The sequence below is a fragment of the Pristis pectinata genome, chromosome 32 (genome assembly GCF_009764475.1).
Source record: "Pristis pectinata isolate sPriPec2 chromosome 32, sPriPec2.1.pri, whole genome shotgun sequence".
NCBI lineage: Eukaryota > Metazoa > Chordata > Chondrichthyes > Rhinopristiformes > Pristidae > Pristis > Pristis pectinata.
In genome coordinates this window covers 19,027,570-19,047,066 of record NC_067436.1, presented here as the reverse complement: position 1 = coordinate 19,047,066, position 19,497 = coordinate 19,027,570, and the positions used below count along the sequence as shown (strand labels likewise).

Here is a 19,497-nt window from a genome sequence, read left to right as displayed (position 1 = left end):
CCCTCCGTTGTTTAACCCATTTCCTTCCTCCCATTGGCGAAGGTGCAGACAATGGGCTTCAGCTCGGACCTGTGGTGCCCGCAGAGCCACACCATCCTGCTGCGGCTGCAGGACTCGGAGCTCCGGCTGATGGACGTGATGAAGAAATGGATGACTAATCGCGTGCGGAGCGACAAGGAGTACTCCGGCTTACTCCACCAGATGTTCTCGCAAGCGGAGAGGCAGGAGAGCAGCCTTCAGGCAGGAGGGGGTGATTACATCAGCCAGCTCAACAAGGTAGGCAGGGAGCCCAGGGACAGAGTCACTGCTGTGGTGGTACCAAGTCCCACAGACCACAGCCAGGCCCAGAGGCAGCCCTGCACCCTAGGCACAGAACGTAAAAGGTCAGACTGACTGTCCCAGCACTGTGCTGAGGGGAGGGGTGGTGCTGAGGGAGCGCCACACCGTGGGAGGGGTGGTGCTGAGGGAGGGGTGGTATGGAGGGAGCACCGCATCGTGGGAGGGGCAGTGCCGAGGGAGCACTGCATCGTGGGAGGGGTGGTGCCGAGGGAGCACTGCGTCGTGGGAGGGGCAGTACTGATATTGTTCTGAACTGTCGAGTGGACAGTCCTTAAGGTAAATTGTTAATTTGTGGGTATAAGACTTCTGATTGAAAAGTCAGAGGGACTGATTTGGAGTAGAGTTTTCCCTGGCCAATGTTCATCCTTCAACCAGCATCTCTGAAACGGATCAGTTGGTCATTTATAACGTTCGTCATTGAAAGGTCACCTTCATCTATTTCCTCTGCTGTGAGTTGAGCCTGTCATGAAAACGCGAGGATCAGGAGCAGGATTGGCCACGTGGACCTCTGATCTGCTCCACCATTCATCAGGACCGTGGCTGATCTCCCTCAGCGCCAATTCCTGCCCGATCCTCAACCTCAAATCTTACTGATTCCTGTTTTGAATGAGTCAGTGACTGAAACTCCCCAAGTCTCTGGGGAAGATGATCCCCAAAGACTCACCACACTCTGTGTGAAGAATTCTTTTCTTTATCTCCATCCTAAGTGGTTCCCCTTTATTTGGTGGTTGTGACTCCAGGTTCTTGACTCCTCAGCTGGGGAAACACCCTCCCTGCTTTGTCCTTAAAGATTTTTGCAAGTTTCATTGGCATCTCTTTTCATTCTTCTACACTCTGGAAAATACAGGCCTAGTCTACTCAATGTCTCTTCATTTGACAAACCCACTGTCCCGGGATCCAGTCTAGTAAACCTTTGTTGTACTCACCCCAACAAAAGTATCTCCTCTTTTCTTTAGGTAGGAAGACCAAAATTGTACACAATACCCCAGGTGTGGTCTCACCGAGGTATAATTGTAATAAGGTTAGCATCATGCAGCACAGAAACAGGCCCTTCAGCCCAACATGTCCATGCCGGCCATCAAGTGACTATCTTTACTCTTGTACTCAATTGCTCTTGTAATAAAGATCAAGGTACCACGTGCCTTCCTAACTGCTTGCTGAACCTGGCTGTTAGCTACAAGCACAGCTAGGTCCTGTCAAAGTAGCCCAGTATGGGTTGCATTGAGAAATAGGGAGCTGTATGCTCTTGGCAGAGTGGATGTGAAATGCTGAAACTTGGTTGGAGTAGACTTGGAAAACTGTCCATATCTTTATGAAAAGAACATCGAGGCAGAAAGAGAGGGTACAAAAGAAGACTTCACATTGAAAAGTGCAGAATACTTCAGGGCGTGACAGGGTAGATGCTGAGTTACTGTTTCTCAGGGTTCACAGTGTCAAAATCACAATACCAGACATAGATGAAGAGAAATTTCTTCACAAAGAGGGAAGTTAACCTTTGGAACTCTCTACCCAAGAGACTGGGAAACTACATTAAAAAGAAAGTATACCAGCGATGACTAACTTTAAAGAAAAACAACTAATGCTGTCACACATCAGGGTCAGGGGCAGCAAAGGTTAGATATCGAGTAAAACTCCCCCTATACTGTCCTGCCACACTATCTCAGGACAGGATCAACAAGGGCTGGAAGAAAAACAGGTTAAATAAGGCTCCCTCCTCGCTGCCCCATCACACAGTGCCAGGCCAGGGACAGCGTAGGTTAAACACAGAGTGGAGCTCCATTTTAACTGAGGCTGCCTCTGCTGAACTTTCCACTCAGTCACGTCTTTGTGAGGAGGATTTTAAACTCTTCACGTGTCAGGACGTTGCTGTGAGGTGTGACAACAGATATTGTTTGAAAACTTCCCGTTTGTTGTTGCAGTCCTGGGCGACGATTGTGAATCAGACGGAGGTGTTGAGTCGGGTGATGAGGAAGCATTCGGAAGACCTGAGCTCAGGGCCGCTGAACAAGCTGGCCCTTCTGATCCGTGACAAGCAGCTGCTGAAGAAGAGCTACAGCGAGCAGTGGCAGCACATCAATCAGGAAGTGCTGAAGGTATCAGACAGGAGATGCATCCCATTGGCCACACGCTGGGAAAGCCCATCCTGGAAAACCTCCAACACCTCCCCCCCCACCCCCTGCTCCCACGTTTACCTTCAGTCTTCCTTCTCCCAACAGCGATGTCTCCTTGGGTTGTGCAGGTAGTTTTGTTGCGATTGGTTTGCTTAGAATTGCAACTGAATGCTCCCAGTGTACAAACCTGACTGGAATCCCTGATCCCACAAATAGACTCCAAATACACTGACTTCTCTCGGATATTTTCTGTGTACACTTAGCTACACAAACTTGTATCCCAAGTCGCTGTGTGTTCTCAGAACACACAGAGCAGCATTTCCAATCCCTCGTGCAGTTCCAGTACACAAACCTGAATCCCTCTTTCCCCATATACCTTCCTGGTACACTGATCTTTATCCCCCATCCTTCATGTACGCCCCCAGTGCACGCTGCACAACTAGCCATATACAGTCCTAGTACACAAACCTGTATCCCCATAAACACTCCCTATACACTAATCTGTATTCCTAATCCCACATACGCACTCCCAGTACACTGACCTTTGTCCCTAATTCCTTTGTCTACACTTCAGGTACATGAGCTGTCCCCGATCCTAAATATAAAGTCCCAGTACACAAACCATATCCCTGATTCTTTCTGCACATACTCCTGGTACACTGATCCCCAGTATACACATGATAGTCACCTCTGCCCACAGTTTCCTGTGTACAGTTCCATGACATTGACGTGTATCCGTGATCACCCATACATACTCTCAGTATTCTGTCACGTATTATAAACTCACACATGCACTCCCAGTACGCTGATTGTATCCCTGATCACTTATATACACTCCCAGTGCGCTGACCCTCATCCCTGATTGTCCGCATACCCACTACTGGTGTGAAAACCTGTATGCTAGTTCCTCTACAGAGTATGAATCCTCAATTTCCCCCATATATACTGACAACAATCCACCATATCCACTTTCAGAACACAAATCATACACTCAGTGCCCCAAACGCACTACCAGAACACTGACCTGCATCCTCGAGTACCTGTGTATACTCCACATGCAGTAAACAGATCTCCGATTTCCCCACAATGATCACCCACATCTACCCAATGTACACTGCTGCCTGTCCACAGAGACCACGCACTTTCCCTGTACACTGACCTGTTTCCCATCAATCTCCCTGTGATCTGGGACCCAATACACTTGCCCAACAATACTTCACCAATCTGAATTTGTGATATTTTCAGTAGTTTTTGTCAGTTACACATTGCCTTCCTGCCATTGGTCACCCAGCATGCCAATCATCAAGGCTCCCTGCCTTTTCAGGGCCAATCAGAAAAATTTGACTTTGATTGTCTTGTTTCCCTCCATGGACGCTGCCTGCCCTGCTGAGTTCCTCCAGCACCACGTGTGTTGCTCCAGATTCCAGTGTCTGCAGTCTCTCTTGTGTCTCAAAGCTTTTGCTACCCAGCTGGATGCTCTTGATAGTAAAGCAGCCGTCTTTTTCTTGTCTTATAATGACATGGAAAGAGGCCATTCGGTCCATCAGGGTTCACACTGGCTTCTCGAGGAACAGTCCCATCCCCCCTCCTCATTTCCCTGGACCACTGCAACTTATTTTCTCTCACACCTGCACTCTGACTCTTTCATTGCCCAGAATTTACAGCAGTCAATTAACCCATCAACCTGCACGTCTGTGGGATGTGAGAGGAAACTGGATCACCTGGAAAACCCACGCAATCACAGGGAGAACGTGCAAACTCCGTGTACACACACACACACATAGCACCAGAGGCCATGATTGAACCTTGGTCACTGGGGCTGTGAGGGACCAGCACTACCCACTGCATACCAGGCTGCCCACCTCTGATGTTCTTTTGGAATGAGTAAACCAGAACTCAAAGACAAAGGAACTTAAAGTATTAAATCACCCTGAGGCCTCCTGGGTTTGGCTCCAGCTGAGGACTGGTGACCAGAACAGCCCTGGAGCATTGGCACCCTATTCCCTGGTATCCAGGTTCCAAGGCTCCAACCTGGTGTCTTTCCCACTGTAGGCGTAGGCATCTGCGTGAATCATAATCTGAGCCTTCCCCACTGATTCCTGCCTCTACCCCTGTTACTACAACTCCACCTGGCTGCAGTAACCTTTGACTAATTCATTTCACTGTTTGTTTATTGAGGAATTCTTGTTTCCTGTTAAATTCTCCAGCTTTTGTAAATGCTCCAGGAAACTATGAGTTGTGGTCTGGGTGGAGGGGTTTTGTGGTATTACTGACACACCCTTCCCTACACGCTATCCCAGTGGCAGCCTGACTGCTTTAGTTACAGTCGTAAACAGAACCAGTTTTAAAACCAGTTTGTCGAGGTGTTGTATTCCCAAGTATGCCAATTAGGATAATTCGATTAGTCTCTTTAAGGGCAGATATTGTTACACGGAACAAACCATAAACTGGAGGTTACGCCATCACAGAGAGCAGGTTTAGACCAATCCCATTCAACAAAGATGAACATTATGTTTCAATCCAGAGACACAAGAGACTGCAGATCTGGCTCCACCCTTCCCCTCACCTCTCTATACTGCCTCTCTCCCCTCTATCTTTCAGTCCAGGTGAAGGGTCTCGACCTGAAATATCGACTGTCTATTTCCCTCCACAGGTGCTGCCTGACCTGCTGAGTTCCTCCAGCATCTTGTTTGTTATGACCTTCCAAACACCAAGGCAGTTCAGCCCAGCGTACCTGTGTTGACTCTTGGATGGAGCTCTCTCACCGATCCCACGGCTGGCTCTCTGCCATCTTCAGTCACCCCCATTTCTCCACTTTCTTTCATCTTGCCCTCCCAAAGGTGAATGGGTTTTCCATTACCCCCTTTGACGAGTTTCCTGCTGACCCTCCCCTGGTTCTCCTGTGCCTCGATACCTGCTTTGTAATTGCTTCAATAGTAAACGGAGGCTTTCATAACCCTGCTATTGAATGCTGGCCACAATTCCCTTGGAGGACCAGTATCCTCAGCAGGAGCCATGTGAATGAAACAGACTGGATCCCACTGATTCTTCTCCCACATTCCATGGACATTGTCCCCATCACGTGGTCTGCTCACCCCTGGACCCATACCTGCTCTGCCCACCCACTGCCCATGGACACACTCTCAGACCAAGCACTTGCCCATCTGGTTTTTCCCACCACTACCCATGCTAACTCAGCTGTTAACATTGTTATTTTATTCTGTCGTACACTAACATTGCTTAATGAGGAAATAAACACACTGCTGGAGGAACTCAGCGGGTCAGGCAGCATCTGTGGAGGGAAATGGTCAGCTGATGTTTAGGGCTGAGACCCTTCATCTGGACTCTTGTTACTCAATTTCTTCATGGTGTTTCACCTCCCTCACTCCCCCTCATTTCAACAGCACAGCCCTTTCTCAATCTTGTACTGTAACTCATCCTCTTAATCTGCACACCTTTAATGATGTACCCACTAAAAGTTCTTGACGTTCACCTGTGTTGCCAATAAAAATACTGGAGCAATACATAAAAAGTGCTGGAGGAACTCAGCAGGTCAGGCAGCATCTATGAAGGGAAATAAACAGTCGACATTTTGGGTCAAGACCCTTCATCAGGACTTCATCAGATGCTGCCTGACCTGCTGAGTCCCTCTGGCACTTTTTGTGTATTGCTCCAGATTCCAGCATCTGCAGAATTTCTTGTGTCTCCAATAAAAATACTGGCTTTGGTTCCCTAAAAGTGTGTGCATCTTCTCAAGGCCACTTTTGGCTACCTGTTGTGAATTCTTGTGTTTAAACTGTGATGCTCTGATTTACAGAACACACAGAGTGAAATTGAGAAATTGAAGTCACAATATCGGCAGCACGCCAAGGAAGTGAGTGCAGCAAAGAAGAAATTTCACGAGGCCAGTAAAGGTGAGTGTGAGAGAGAGGAGGCAGAGAGAAGAACAATCTCCATAAACTCCTGGGGGCCATGACACTAGGAACGCTGACCAGTGAACCATTCACTCCTAGGGACCCGATACAGTGAAATCTCACCAGTAAACTTTTCACTCCTTGGGGGCACGCACTTGGAAATGTCACCATTGAACCAATCATCCTGAGAACACAACAATGGGAACTCTGACCAGTGAACCCTTCACTCTTGGGGCCAAGCAAATGTTTGCCTATCCTGATATTCCCATCTCACATAATATCTGATATTCCGTGAAGCACCTGGGAAGCTTTACTATGTTAAATATAAGTTCCTTACTGAAATGTATTCCTGTCTGTGACACTTGGGTTTGGAATCTTGGACTCTGGGCTAAGAGACTCTGGGTTGAGAGGGGTTGCTGTCTGATGATCTGGTGCTCTGTCCTGGACTGAGCTCAGATTTTTCTCCCCAGGCTCAGCAGGATCTGATTACACAAATTTCTTTTCAAAATTAGACAGGGAGCGGGACAAAATGAAAGACAAGTACGTCAAGGCCACCATGAAAATGCACATCCTCCACAACCAGTACGTCCTGGCTGTCCGCTCAGCCGAGGTCCACCACCAGCAGTATTACCAGCAGGAGTTACCGGGGTTGCTGGACGCTCTGCAGGAGCTGCACGAGGAGATGGTTCACATCCTGTAAGTACGATCCCAGTGTGCAATGTTCAGTCTGACCAACGACGCTGCAAGAAACAGGGAGGATCCCAAACTACAGCATCCAATGGCTCCTGGCTTATGGTTGGGAGGTACTGGAACTAGTTTTCACTTCAGCAGCCACCGCCCACACTCCCAGGGCACAGGTTCGGTACGTAGAGTTCTCCCTGCACTGGCTCATTAAATGCTCCCCAGGCAGGAACAGCATTCCATCCATTCCAACTGCCTGCCCCTCTCCTGAGTTACATACACAATATCCCTAGAGAGAGACTGCACGTCTCTCCAGTTTGTTTCAGCCATTCCACAACCTGTGGGTGCCAAAGGGCCTGGAGTGCAGCATGTCCACAGGACACTTCCAGTTCTTTACTGAGTTACTGTTAATGAAGTTGTTTTAAAATAAAAAAAACACAAACAAAAATACCCAAAATTGGGAACTTGGGCATAAAGGTCAAAGCAAACATTTTACATCTAGAAGTCAAGCTCCCTCTACACTGTCCCATCACACACTCCCAGTGTAGTGACAGCACTGGATAGACAGAGAGTAAAGCTCTCTTTACACTATCCATATCACACTCCCAGTACAGGGGCACAGGTCAGACACAGAGTGAAGGTCCCTCTACACTGTCCCATCACACACTCCCGGGGTAAGACACAGAGTGAAGCTCCCTCTGCACCGTTCCATCACACACTCTTGGGGTCAGACACAGGGTGAAGTTCCCTCCGCACCGTCCCATCACACATTCCCAGGGTCAACACAGAGTGAAGCTCCCTCCGCACAGTCCCATCACACATTCCCAGGGTCAACACAGAGTGAAGCTCCCTCCGCACCATCCCATCACACACTCTTGGGGTCAGACACAGGGTGAAGTTCCCTCCGCACCGTCCCATCACACATTCCCAGGGTCAACACAGAGTGAAGCTCCCTCCGCACCGTCCCATCACACACTCTTGGGGTCAGACACAGGGTGAAGTTCCCTCCGCACCGTCCCATCACACATTCCCAGGGTCAACACAGAGTGAAGCTCCCTCCGCACCGTCCCATCACACACTCTTGGGGTCAGACACGGTGAAGTTCCCTCCGCACCGTCCCATCACACATTCCCAGGGTCAACACAGAGTGAAGCTCCCTCCGCACCGTCCCATCACACACGCCGAGGGCAGGGACAGTGATGTTGAGCGGGGGGATGTGCATTGAGTTTCCCTGAGGGTGTAACAGGGAGGCTGGGGTGTTTAATACGTGAGAGGACCCAGCAGTTTGTGAGACATGCTGATCCATGTGGGTGCTCCTGCTCCTTGTGTCTCTGCTGCTTTGTTGCTGCTGGTGAAATGAATTTGAACGTGAGCTGTAGCTGATCGATATCTCAGGTCTGCCTTGGTTCCCTTCCCCTGCATAACGGCTGGGATTATTTTAAGGGTTATTAACACTGCATTTGTTGGGCAGACACTTCTAACGGAGGCCTTTCGCTATCAGTCCAAGTTTGTCAGCAACAGCCACATCCTGTTGATTAACATTTTTTTCAGAAAAGACATTTGCGAGCTCTTTAGTTTTGTGGCCTATTCTTATTTATGAAATATTTCTGTGAGGATACTGAGGAGATCTCGTCCACAGTGGCCGCGAGCAGTTTGAGCTCGGGCCCCTACCACCTGTGCTCCTGACTCCAGTCAGTCTGCTCTTGTACCCACGTGTTGTAAATGGTGATTAAAGTCCATTGTTTCTGCAGAAAGGGTTAACCCCGGAGCTGCTGCCTGTGGGTGAAAGTCTTGTGTCCAAGTGTGTTTGGGAATCCTAGTGCCGAGTAGCCTGAGACCACTGCAGCTTACCGGGGTGGTAGGGGAGCTCGATCTGCACCTTCAGATACTCAGAGACGGACACTGTGCTGGAGCAGCTCAGCGGGTCGAGCAGCATCTGTGGAGGAAAGAAACTGTCGATATTTCAGGTCGAAACCCGACATAAGCCTGAGTTCCTCCAGCACATTGTTTGTTGCTCAGATTCCAGCATCTGTGGTCTCCAGTGTCTCCATTCAGAGACAGACGTCCATTTCTGCAGCATTAAAATAGGGATGCTGGAACACCCAGCAGGTCAGGCAGCACCTGTGGAGAGAGAAACAAAGCTAACATTTCAGGTCCCTGAACTGACTCCGTGTATCCCACGCCTTTCACAACCTTGGCTCATTACCAGGTGCTTCAAACCAAGTGGACATGGTCATTGTTATCCGGGAAGAAATGTGACCAGCTGATGTATGTACAGCAAGACCCCAGATTCAACAGTGACTCAAAAATATGGTGACTGGGATACTGGGAGGGTCTCTTGTTGTTGAAACAGTGGAAAATTGGATCTTTTACACCTGCCTGAAGTTAAATTGGGGCTTGAGTTTAATAGCTCACCCAAAGACCAACTCCCCTGACAGTGCAGCAGCCCCTCAGTCCTGCACAGAGCCTGGGTTTTCCTCTCGGGTCTCTGGGTGGGGATTGAACCCACAGTCTGTGGCTGGGCTCCACACTGGCCCAATCACTGAGCTCTCTCTGCTGGACCAGGCTGATCGTTATCCCTCTCTCCCTTTGCGAACCAGTACTGGGATCCATTTGTTGTCCGTGACTCCCAGCGATTGGACAGTAACCTAATCCCCAGTGTTCCCAAGTGTGTTCTGTGTTTGTTTGTGTGTTGCCCTTATATGTGTGTTGCATATAAAAAAGATAAGATCTTTATTAGTCACATGTACATTGAAATACACAGTGAAATGCATCTTTTGCATAGAGTGTTCTGGGGGCAGTCCGCAAGTGTCGCCACGCTTCTGACACCAACATAGCATGCCCACAACTTCCTAACCTGTACGTCGTTGGAATGTGGGAGGAAACCGGAGCACCCGGAGGAAACCCACGCAGACACAGGGAGAACGTACAAACTCCTTACAGACAGCAGCTGGATTTGAAGCCAGGTCACTGGCACTGTAAAGCGTTACGCTAACCGCTACACCACCAGGCCTACCTATGTATGTTTGTGGGGTGTGTGTTTGTGAGTTCTTGAGTGTGGGTGTTGGGAGAGCGATGTCAATAGGAACTGGGAGGGGGTGGGGGGAGAGGCCCTGATTGAGGTGGAGGTCAGGTAACAACCTCCACACACCTATCACCTTCATCAGCTACAACGCTCCACCCACTACCCTCTCAGTAACCTCTCGGGTGGGAGAGGAGGAAGTACATTGGATGCTGGTCTCACAGTCTGATCTCATCCACTGGAGGAAGTGTCAGAGTGGAGATTGAGTTGGGTGATTTTGTGAACAGTTAGTGTGGCCATCAGCTGCCCTTATAGTGTGGCTGATGGTCAGTCCTCCAAGGGCAGGGAGCCTCCCCCCTTTCTCTGAAACTTAAAACAAGTTTTTTTCTCTTATTTTTCCCAGCTCCGATGAAAGCTCATTGACCTGGAACATTAACTCTGATTCTCCCTCCACAGGCGCCACCTGATCTGGTTGGTTTATTGTTGTTGTCACATGTACTGATAAACAGCAAAAAGCTTTTGTTTGCGTGCCAACCTGTCAGATCATGCCATACCGGTCAGGCACAGTAGTGTAGTGGTTAGCGTAACGCTATTACAGCGCCAGCGACCCAGGTTCGATTCCAGCTGCTGTCTGGAAGGAGTTTGTACGTTCTCCCCGTGACTGTGTGGGTTTCCTCCGGGTGCTCCGGTTTCCTCCCACATTCCAAAGACATACATGTTAGGAAGTTGTGGGCATGCTATGTTGGTGCCGGAAGCGTGGCGACACTTGTGGGCTGCCCTCAGAACACTCTATGCAAAAGAAGTATTTCACTGTGTGTTTCAATGTACATGTGACTAATAAAGATATCTTATCTTACACTATTACATCAAGGTTGTAAGAAGGAAACAATGCAGAATATAATGTTGCATTTACAGAGAAAGTGCAGTGCAGGTTGACAAATAAAGTGCAAAGGCCATATGGAGGTAGATTGAGAGATCAAGAGTTCATCTCTTAGCATGTGAGAACACTGCTCAGGAGTTTGATAACAGCGGGATAGAAGCTGTCCTTGAGCCTGGTGGTACGTGTTCTCCAGCTTTTGTATTTTCTGCCCGATGGGGGAGGGGAGAAGAGAGAATGACCGGGGTGGGAGGGGTCCTTGATTATGTTGGCTGTTTTCCCGAGGCTGTGGGAAGTGTAGACAGTCAATAGAGGGGAGGCTGGTTTGCGTGATAGACTGAGCTGTGTTCACAACTCTTTGCAATTTCTTGTGGTCTTGGGCAAAGCGGTTGCTGTACCAAGCTGCAATGCGTCCGGACAGGATGCTATCAATGGTGCATATTTAAAAATTGGTAGGAGTCACTGAGAACGTGCTGAATTTCCTGAGCCTTCTAAGTGTTTCCAGTAGTCTCTGCTTTTGTTTCAGATTTCCATCATCTGCGGTTTTTTGCTTTGGATAGCTCCACAATTTACCAGTCGGACACTGACTGTAGCGGGCAGCCCGTGCTGTGGGAGGACAAAGGGGTTGCTTCGAGCTGTGTCCAGGCCACTGATGCCGGTCTTCCCATTTGTCTTCCTCATTTTCCCACAGCAAGGACATTTTGCAGGAATACCATGAGCTGACGAGCCTGGTGCAGGAGGAAGTGGTGACGGTTCACCGGGAGATCAGCAACGCTATTGAAGCCATTGACCCACACAGAGAGTACAACAGCTTCATTGAGCAGAACAGGTGTGTGACCATCACCGTCCTCACGTGCCCTCCTGCTCCAGCCAATGGACCCAGGCATGGGACGTGTTCCGGGTCCGCATCCTTTGTGAAAACTGTGCATTTAGTTAAAATAGATTCCCCCACCCCACTCTCTCCCGAAAATGCACGGGTTCCCACCTTCGTTACCCAGTGTAGGAGCCCAGACACGGGCAATTTGACCATGGAATGCATCACAGCTGTGTAGGTTAATACTCAACGTGACCCGGAATCTTGCCTCACCCCAATCCAAAATCAAGTTCAAAGTCGAGTTTATTGTCATGTGCACGTCCATGTGTGCACAGGTGCAATGAGAAACTTACTTGCAGCAGCACCACAGACACATGGCATCAGATAAGCAGCGTTCACAAGAAAACCATAAATTATGTACAATTTTTATAAGAAAGAACACAATTAGAATAAAACAAAAGTCCATCGTGCAAAGTGATTAAAGTGGTCATAGTGTTGCTAACCTCCGGTGATTAGGGTTTTTCTGGTTGGTTCAAGAACTGACTGGTTGAAGGGAAGTTGCTGTCCAGGGCACCGTTCACCCACTGGTGTTCCCAGCAGCTTCAGCCTGCCTGGCAGAGGTGGGGCTGGACTGTGGCTGGGGAACTTTGGCCAGGAGAGGGCTCTGACTAGACAGCTGGTGTGAAGCTCCGGGGCGTCGCCACCGCCCCTCACTCTGACCCTCCGTGTCCCCGACAGGTCAGTGACCGAGGTGCCCCCGCTCGTCACCTTTGACACCAGCCTCCTGGAGGACTTGGACGACTTGCAAGTGGGGGAGTTACAGGTCAACGACCTGACCATCGAATCGGTGCAGCACAGGTGAGTGTGTGCAGCTGCCCATGCATGTCATTGGTATGTGTTCATGTCTGAACATGTGTGGCCACAAATGTGTTAAATCACACCAGTGTATTTGGTCACTCGTGGATGTGCCTGTTCTCTTGAATTTGTAATAGAGTTTGGATTCTTTATCACTGTTGTGTGCGGTATGGATGGAGGTGTCAGGTGCGGTCTGTGTCATCCACACTGGGACCAAGTCGGCACATTGTGGACCACGACAGTTGGAGATTGAGGAAAGTTGTCTGAGGCTACTGCAGGATATTGGTCAGATGGGAAGTTGGGTGGAGCGTGCACAGGTGGAATTTAATCCCAACAAGTGTGAGGTGATGCATTTTGGGGGTGGGACAAATACAGTAAATGCTAGGGCACTGAGGAACGTTAATGAACAGAGAGATCTTGGGGTTCAAGTACGTAGTTCCCTGAAAGTGGCAACATGGGTTGGTAGGGTGGTGAAGAAGGTATATGGCATGCTTGCCTTCATTGGTCAGGGCATAGAATATAAAAGCTGGGACGTTATGTTGCAACTTCACAAAACACCGGTAAGACCACACTTGGAGTATTTTGTGCAGTTGTGGTCACTGAATGATGATAAGGATGTGGTTGTGCTGGAGAGAGTACAGAGGAGATTCACTGGGGTGTTGCCTGGACTGAGGGACTTTAGTTCTGATTGGACAGGCTGGGCTTGTTGTTGCTGGACTGCAGGAGGCTGAGGGATGACCTGACGGAGGTGTATAAAATTATAAGAGGCATGGATAGGGTAGATGGTCAGAATGTTTTTCCTGTGGTAGGGGTGTCAAAAACGAGAGGGCATGGGTTTCAGGTGAGAGGAAGGAGTTTTAAAGGGGATCTGGGAGGAAACTTTTCCACACGGAGAGCGGTTGACAGACGGTGCTGCCAGAGGACGTGGCAGAATCAGATACATTTACTATGTTTAACAACGTTTAAACAGGCAAGTAAATAGGCAAAGCATAGAAGGATACAGACCTAGTGCAGGCAGATGTGATGAGTATAGATGGGCAAAAAGGTTGACATCGAAGCAGTGGGCAAAGGGCCTGTTTCTGTGCTGTATAACTGTCGGATTTGAGTCCATGTTGAGACCGTGTTACCTGCATGAGACCACTTCGTCCACAATGCGGACCGTGATATCTTCAGGCTGGATTGCGCTATCCAGACAGGATTGTGAGCTGCACTGTGCTCACCTCGATGCCCAGCCTGTTTCCGATGAACCTTTGGCCACAGTTGCGTGGACTGATGTCCCCATGTTCCCCTCAGTCTAACGTCCATCGAGGAGGAGCTGCAGTCTCTGACAGAGACCATCGACAACCGACAGGCAACCAGCAGACAGATCTCCATAGAAATAAGCGCGGAGGAGCAGTCCGCTGGCTTCCGGTCACGGTGAGCAGCACAGCCAAGCGAGGGCCCGGGCTTAACATTACTGATTCTCAGGGACATTAAATGGTGACAGGAAACAGCCAGAGGGTGTGAGCAGCCCATCATGTTTTATAGATAAACCCTCACTGTTCTAGAAGATCTCCTCCACCACACTCCCCATCGTCAGCCACTTGCCTCCTGTTTGCCTCACTCCCCCTCACTACTCCTGTAGACTGACAGAGTCTGTACTGACCATCAAATGCCCATTTCCACCAATCCTACACTAGTCCTGCTTCTGCTCTCCCCACCATTCTCATCAACTCCCCTCCCTCCCCCCAGATTCTACCACTCATCTGCTCACTGGGGGCAATGAATAGTTGTTAATTTACTGCCAACCCACACGTCTTTGGGATATGAGAGGAAACCGGAGCCCCTGGGAGAAACCCACGCAGTTCCAGAGAGGACATGCAAGCTCCACACAGACAGTGCCAGAGGTCGGGATTGAGCCGGGGTCCCTGGGGCTGTGAGGCAGCAGCTCTCCAAGTTTCTATGGCCAGTGTGTTGTGTAGACCAACCATCCAGGGCTCAGACTGAAGAGACCGCCAGGATCTCTTCTGCATCGAGTGCCCAGCTTTTCAATTCCTCATCCAAGGCGACCTTCAGTCAGCCACATCTCAGACTCCACCGCTGGACAGGAGGGCCCACACCCACCGCAGTCTAGAACACGCCACCTCATTGAGAGGGGTGGAGGGCTGGGAGATGGGAGCGCAGACTCAGGGCTGGGGGTCAGCCAGTCAGGATGGAGACGAGGAGGAACATCCTTGCTCAGTTGGTGAATCCTTGGAATTCTGTCCCCCGAGGGCAGTTGGTGCTCCACTGATGATGAGACTGGTGGGATTTTTGGACGTTGGGGATGGGGTGAGGAACTGGAAGCCCAGGATCAGCCGTGGGCTTGGAGGATAGCAGCAGGATGGAGGGGCAGAGCGGCTTCCTCTCCTTCTGACGTGTTCTTTCTTCCCCTTGCCCTGGCAGCGTCTACGTCTTCAGCAAGAAGTGTGCTCTGGAGGAGAGTCACCAGCAGGTGCGGGCACTGCTGTTGAGCAGGGCACGGCTGGAGGGCCAGAGGCAGCTGCTGGTCCACAAGCTGAAGGAGCTGGGGGACAAGGAACCCCCGCCAGCCCTGGGCATGGACGACGACCGCTACTCCATCACCTCAGCGGTGAGGCACCACTGGCAGACAGGCAGCAGGGCCACGGAACGGGCACCCTGGGCAGGCAGCGGGGCCGCGTAATAGGGACACTGGACAGGCACCCGAGGGGGCTGGGGGGAGGGGGCAGTTGGGGGCTGGTGGGAAGATGGGGGAGATGGGGCTGACGGAGAAGGGGAGATGGGGGCTGGTGGGGGGGAGATGGGGGCTGGCAGAGATGGCGGTTGATTGGGGAGATGGGGGTTGGGGGAGATGGGGTTGATGGGGAGATGGGGGCTAGTGGAGAAGGGAGATGGGGGTTGATGGGGGCTCGTAGGGGTGGAAGGTTGATGGGGGGTTGGTGGGTGGGGCTCGGAGACGCTCACAGCTCGGTGTGGTATAATTCTGTGTTGCCTGTTCGGTGGGACTGCAGAAGTAGCTTCACCTGGAGCAGCTTCACCATCAGAAACCCTCCACCCTTCCATTCCCCACCCATTGCTTTTGAAGACCGAGGGGGAGCATGGTGCAAATTGCTAACACCCCAACCCATCCATAACCACCTCGCCCACCCCCAAAGCCCCTGATCACCACCACAGACATTTACCACACCGGCCGCTGTCCTTGGGGAGTTTTGACCTGGTTTGTCTCTTGTCCCCAGGGAAAGGATGGGGTCCGACCCATGACCCTGGAATCGCTGAAGAACCACATCTCAGGGCTCTTCAAGCCCAAGTTCAGTGTAAGTGATGCCCACTCCCTCCCACGCGTTCTCCTCGGGTTTTTGAGAGTGATGGGAGATGGAATCGAGCTGTGATGTGAAGGAACAGACCAGATGGGCTGAATGGCCTGGCACCCCCCCACCCCCCAACCCCAAGCTGCAGTGGGTTATACTTCAACTGAATCAGCTTCCCAGAACAAGCCACTGGCTGGCCTGTTGTGATTGGGAAGAGTCTGTTGCTTGAGCACGTGGAGTTCAATCTGGAGCGAAAATGCTCCCTGTGCTCGGGACACAGGTGGCTGTGTGCCTAAGCTGTGGATCCCTGCCTGGGTCCATCCCTCACCCTGCTTTGGAGTGTACTGGCTGACAGTAATGCCACCCCCACCTGGTTCCCCAAGGTGACCATCCGATCCGTTGTCCCATGCCTCCGTGAGGGTCTCCTCTGCATCCTCCACTCCCCTGTGGATGCCTTCCTGGCTTGGAAGTTTGCGGGAGGGGCTCCGGGGTGGGGGTGGGGTTGAAGCGGTCCTCACGCAGTGTGTTGTGCCTCCTCCAGCTGCCTCCGCTGTTGCCCATTGTGCCAGCTGTCCAGAAGCCGCTGAGCCAGCAGGCCTGGTACCACGGTGCCATCCCCCGGATGGAAACCCTGCAACTCCTGACCACTGAGGGGGACTTCCTGGTGCGAGAGAGCCAGAACAAGGGGGAGTACGTTCTGTCCGTGATGTCCGCGGGGCAGTGTCGCCATTTCATCATTCAACACACAGACGTAAGTCTCAGAGACTGACCGTGGGATCTGTGCTCGTCTGCGGTTTTATCATCCCCGTCCGTCGCTGTGTGAGAGGAGATGTAATGATACTCAGCGTTCCTGGGTTGGAGGGCAAGCAGTCATCGGTGGGGGAGAGAGGGAGGGGGATTTCTCCTCCGGGGACCTCTTCCCTCATTGCTGGAGGTCACCTGCTTGTCAGAGTTCGCCCAGGACGCCATTGGCTGAAATGGTCCGATGAGGTGCTCTGTGAGGATAGCCTCATATTGGGTGCTTGAAGATTTTTTTTTAAACTGCAGATGCTGTAAACCTGAAATAAAGCAGAAAATGTTAGAAACACTCAGTCGTGGAGTTATACTGCACAGAAACAGGCCCTTCGGCCCAATTCGTCCGTGCTGACCATATTGATGATTAAGCCCCATACTATGTAATATCCACTATCTATTGTGATTAATATGACCCTAATAGATATATCCCCATCATACACATAATGCTTAATCCCCATCAACAATACACCATTAATATTACGTATCTCTATGTTTAATCCCCATTAATAGACATTCCCCTATTTCATTACATATTACGTAACCATGATACTCAGTAATACAAAATCCTCTATCCCATAGCATTCATTATCTCACCCTCACTAATTTACGTTCCCCCTAATTATGCGGGCTGGCGAGAAACCACTAATAGTCTCTTTATATCGACCTGCCCTAATCCCGTTTGCCCTTGTTTGGCCCATCTCCCTCTACCTTCTCTGTCCATGAACCTGTCCAACTATATTTTAATATTTGTAGTTGTCCCCACCTCTACAGCTTCCTCTGGCAGCTCAGTCCACATTCCCACCACCCTCTGGGTGAAAATGTTGCCCCTCAGGTCCCTTCTAAACCTTTCCCCTCTCACCTGAAACCTGTGTCCTCTAGTCTTCGATGACCCTCCCGCAAGAAAAGACTGCAACCGTCCACTTTATCCATGCTCCTCATGATTTTAGAAACCTCTGAAGGCCACCCCTCAGCCTCCTTCGCTCCAGGGGGAAAAAGTCCCAGCCTGTCCAGCCTCTCCTTATGACTCAATCCCTCCAGTCCTGGCAACATCCTCGTGAATCTTTTCTGAAGCTTTCCCAGCTTAACGATATCTTTCCTATAGCTGGGTGACCAGAAACGCACAGAGTATTCCAAGTGTGGTCTCACCAACGTCTTGTACGGTTGCAACATGATGTCCCAACTCTTGTACTTGATGCCTGTCCGATGAAGACAAGTGTGCCCTTTACCACCATGTCTACCCAGGTTGCCACTTTCAGAGAACTGTGTACCTGTGCCCCTTGGTATCTCTGTTCTACAGCACTCTCCAGGGCTCCGCCATTTACTGTGCAAGTCCTGCACTGGTTTAACTTACAAAATCCAACACTTGTCCCAGTTAAATTCCATCTGCCGTTCCTTGACCCACTTCCCCGGAGAGAAGCAGAGCTAACGGTTCAGGTCGAAGACCTGCCGAGTGTGTCCAGCATTTTCTGCTTCTCATTGGGCACATGAAACTGACCCAGTGAGTCTGCACCATCAGTCGGCAAGATTGGGAGTGGGCAGGCTGGGTCAGGTGGGGCACTCGGAGACTGAAGCCCAGTCGAACAATAGAAGCCCTGACCAGCGGAATTGCCGTCACAGCATTGGTCAGTTTCTCTGTTAGACACTGGTGGTGTGTCAGATGGAATGTACTGTGTATAATGTGTTGTGTGTACAGTGAGACAGGACAGCGTGACACACTGTACCCAACTTGTTGTTATGCAGAGAACTCCAGGTTACAAAGCACCATGCATGTCGAGCAGTACACACTGTGTCCCACCGTAGCAGAAGCTGCAGCATTTTTTGCTGTGTTTCTCCAGGGTAAGATAATCCTCTGTGAACTAGGGCACGTTGGTTGGCAGCTTCAGTGCTGCTGTTCCATGTTAGAGGAAGAGCCACGAGTATCTCAGCCTTTTCACCTCTCGTTTCTCAACAGTCGCAGTATCGGTTTGATGGTGACGGTTTTCCCACAATCCCTCTGCTCATCGACAACCTCTTGAAGACTGGGCAACCCATCACCAAGAAAACCGGAGCTACCTTGATCAAGCCCATTGTTAAGGTGCCCGATAACATTGTCCGCCCGTGACGACTTTTCCCAGACGTTCCTCTGCTCTCCTACACACTCTGTGCTTCGCACCCTTTCTCGCTTTCACCTTTTCACCTCATGTTTGTTCTCGTCCTCTTTTTCTCACCCCTTCTCTAGTAAGTTTCTTTCTCCCAATCTATTCTGTCTTGGAGTACATTGCTCTCTTTCTAGCTGGCTCACTTGTGCATTTTTTCACGTTCACACTCTCTCTTTCTCTCTCGCACTCTCTGTCTCTTTCTTGAACTCTCTCTGTGATGGTGTCTACAGTTAAATAGCTCACAGACACTCAGTGTTGAGTTGATGCTGTGTTATTTTCTAGGACAAGTGGGTTCTGGACCACGAGGATGTTCTAATCGGGGATCAGATCGGCCGGGTAAGTGCCAGGAGCTGCTTGTGCAGGAAGTGTTTGCACAGAATCCCCTCTCGCCCAACATAATGTGTGTAATCCATATTCAGGACTTCCTCCCTTTAACCAGAGGGAGTTCCAGTTGTTCAGACGGGGAGTGATGCCTTCAGTGGTCGAAGTGCTGCTGGAGCTCAATGTCCAGGCTGACCTGAGACCACTTGGGTGAGTGGAGTAGTTGGTGGTGTGGAACTGTACTGTAGCCCAATAAATACACTCACTCCTCAACACCTTCAGCCCTCCTCCCCTCCCCTCCCTTCCCCATTGCTGTGGGTTG

The 19,497-nt window shown here is 50.5% G+C and overlaps 1 protein-coding gene across 2 annotated transcripts in view; it reads left to right on the top strand.

Moving 5' to 3' along the window:
* The window catches only part of fes (FES proto-oncogene, tyrosine kinase), a 48,702-nt gene that overhangs the window by 18,082 nt on the left and 11,123 nt on the right, over positions 1 to 19,497 (top strand). For both annotated transcript variants that reach the window (XM_052042625.1, XM_052042624.1), the window contains exons 2-13: positions 43 to 276; positions 2,259 to 2,432; positions 6,268 to 6,364; positions 6,877 to 7,060; positions 11,636 to 11,773; positions 12,497 to 12,616; positions 13,907 to 14,029; positions 15,038 to 15,224; positions 15,850 to 15,927; positions 16,463 to 16,672; positions 18,668 to 18,790; positions 19,137 to 19,190. In XM_052042625.1, the coding sequence (XP_051898585.1) occupies positions 52 to 276; positions 2,259 to 2,432; positions 6,268 to 6,364; positions 6,877 to 7,060; positions 11,636 to 11,773; positions 12,497 to 12,616; positions 13,907 to 14,029; positions 15,038 to 15,224; positions 15,850 to 15,927; positions 16,463 to 16,672; positions 18,668 to 18,790; positions 19,137 to 19,190 (1,713 nt within the window). In that variant the 5' untranslated portion in view covers positions 43 to 51. The remainder of the gene's footprint in view (positions 1 to 42; positions 277 to 2,258; positions 2,433 to 6,267; positions 6,365 to 6,876; positions 7,061 to 11,635; positions 11,774 to 12,496; positions 12,617 to 13,906; positions 14,030 to 15,037; positions 15,225 to 15,849; positions 15,928 to 16,462; positions 16,673 to 18,667; positions 18,791 to 19,136; positions 19,191 to 19,497) is intronic.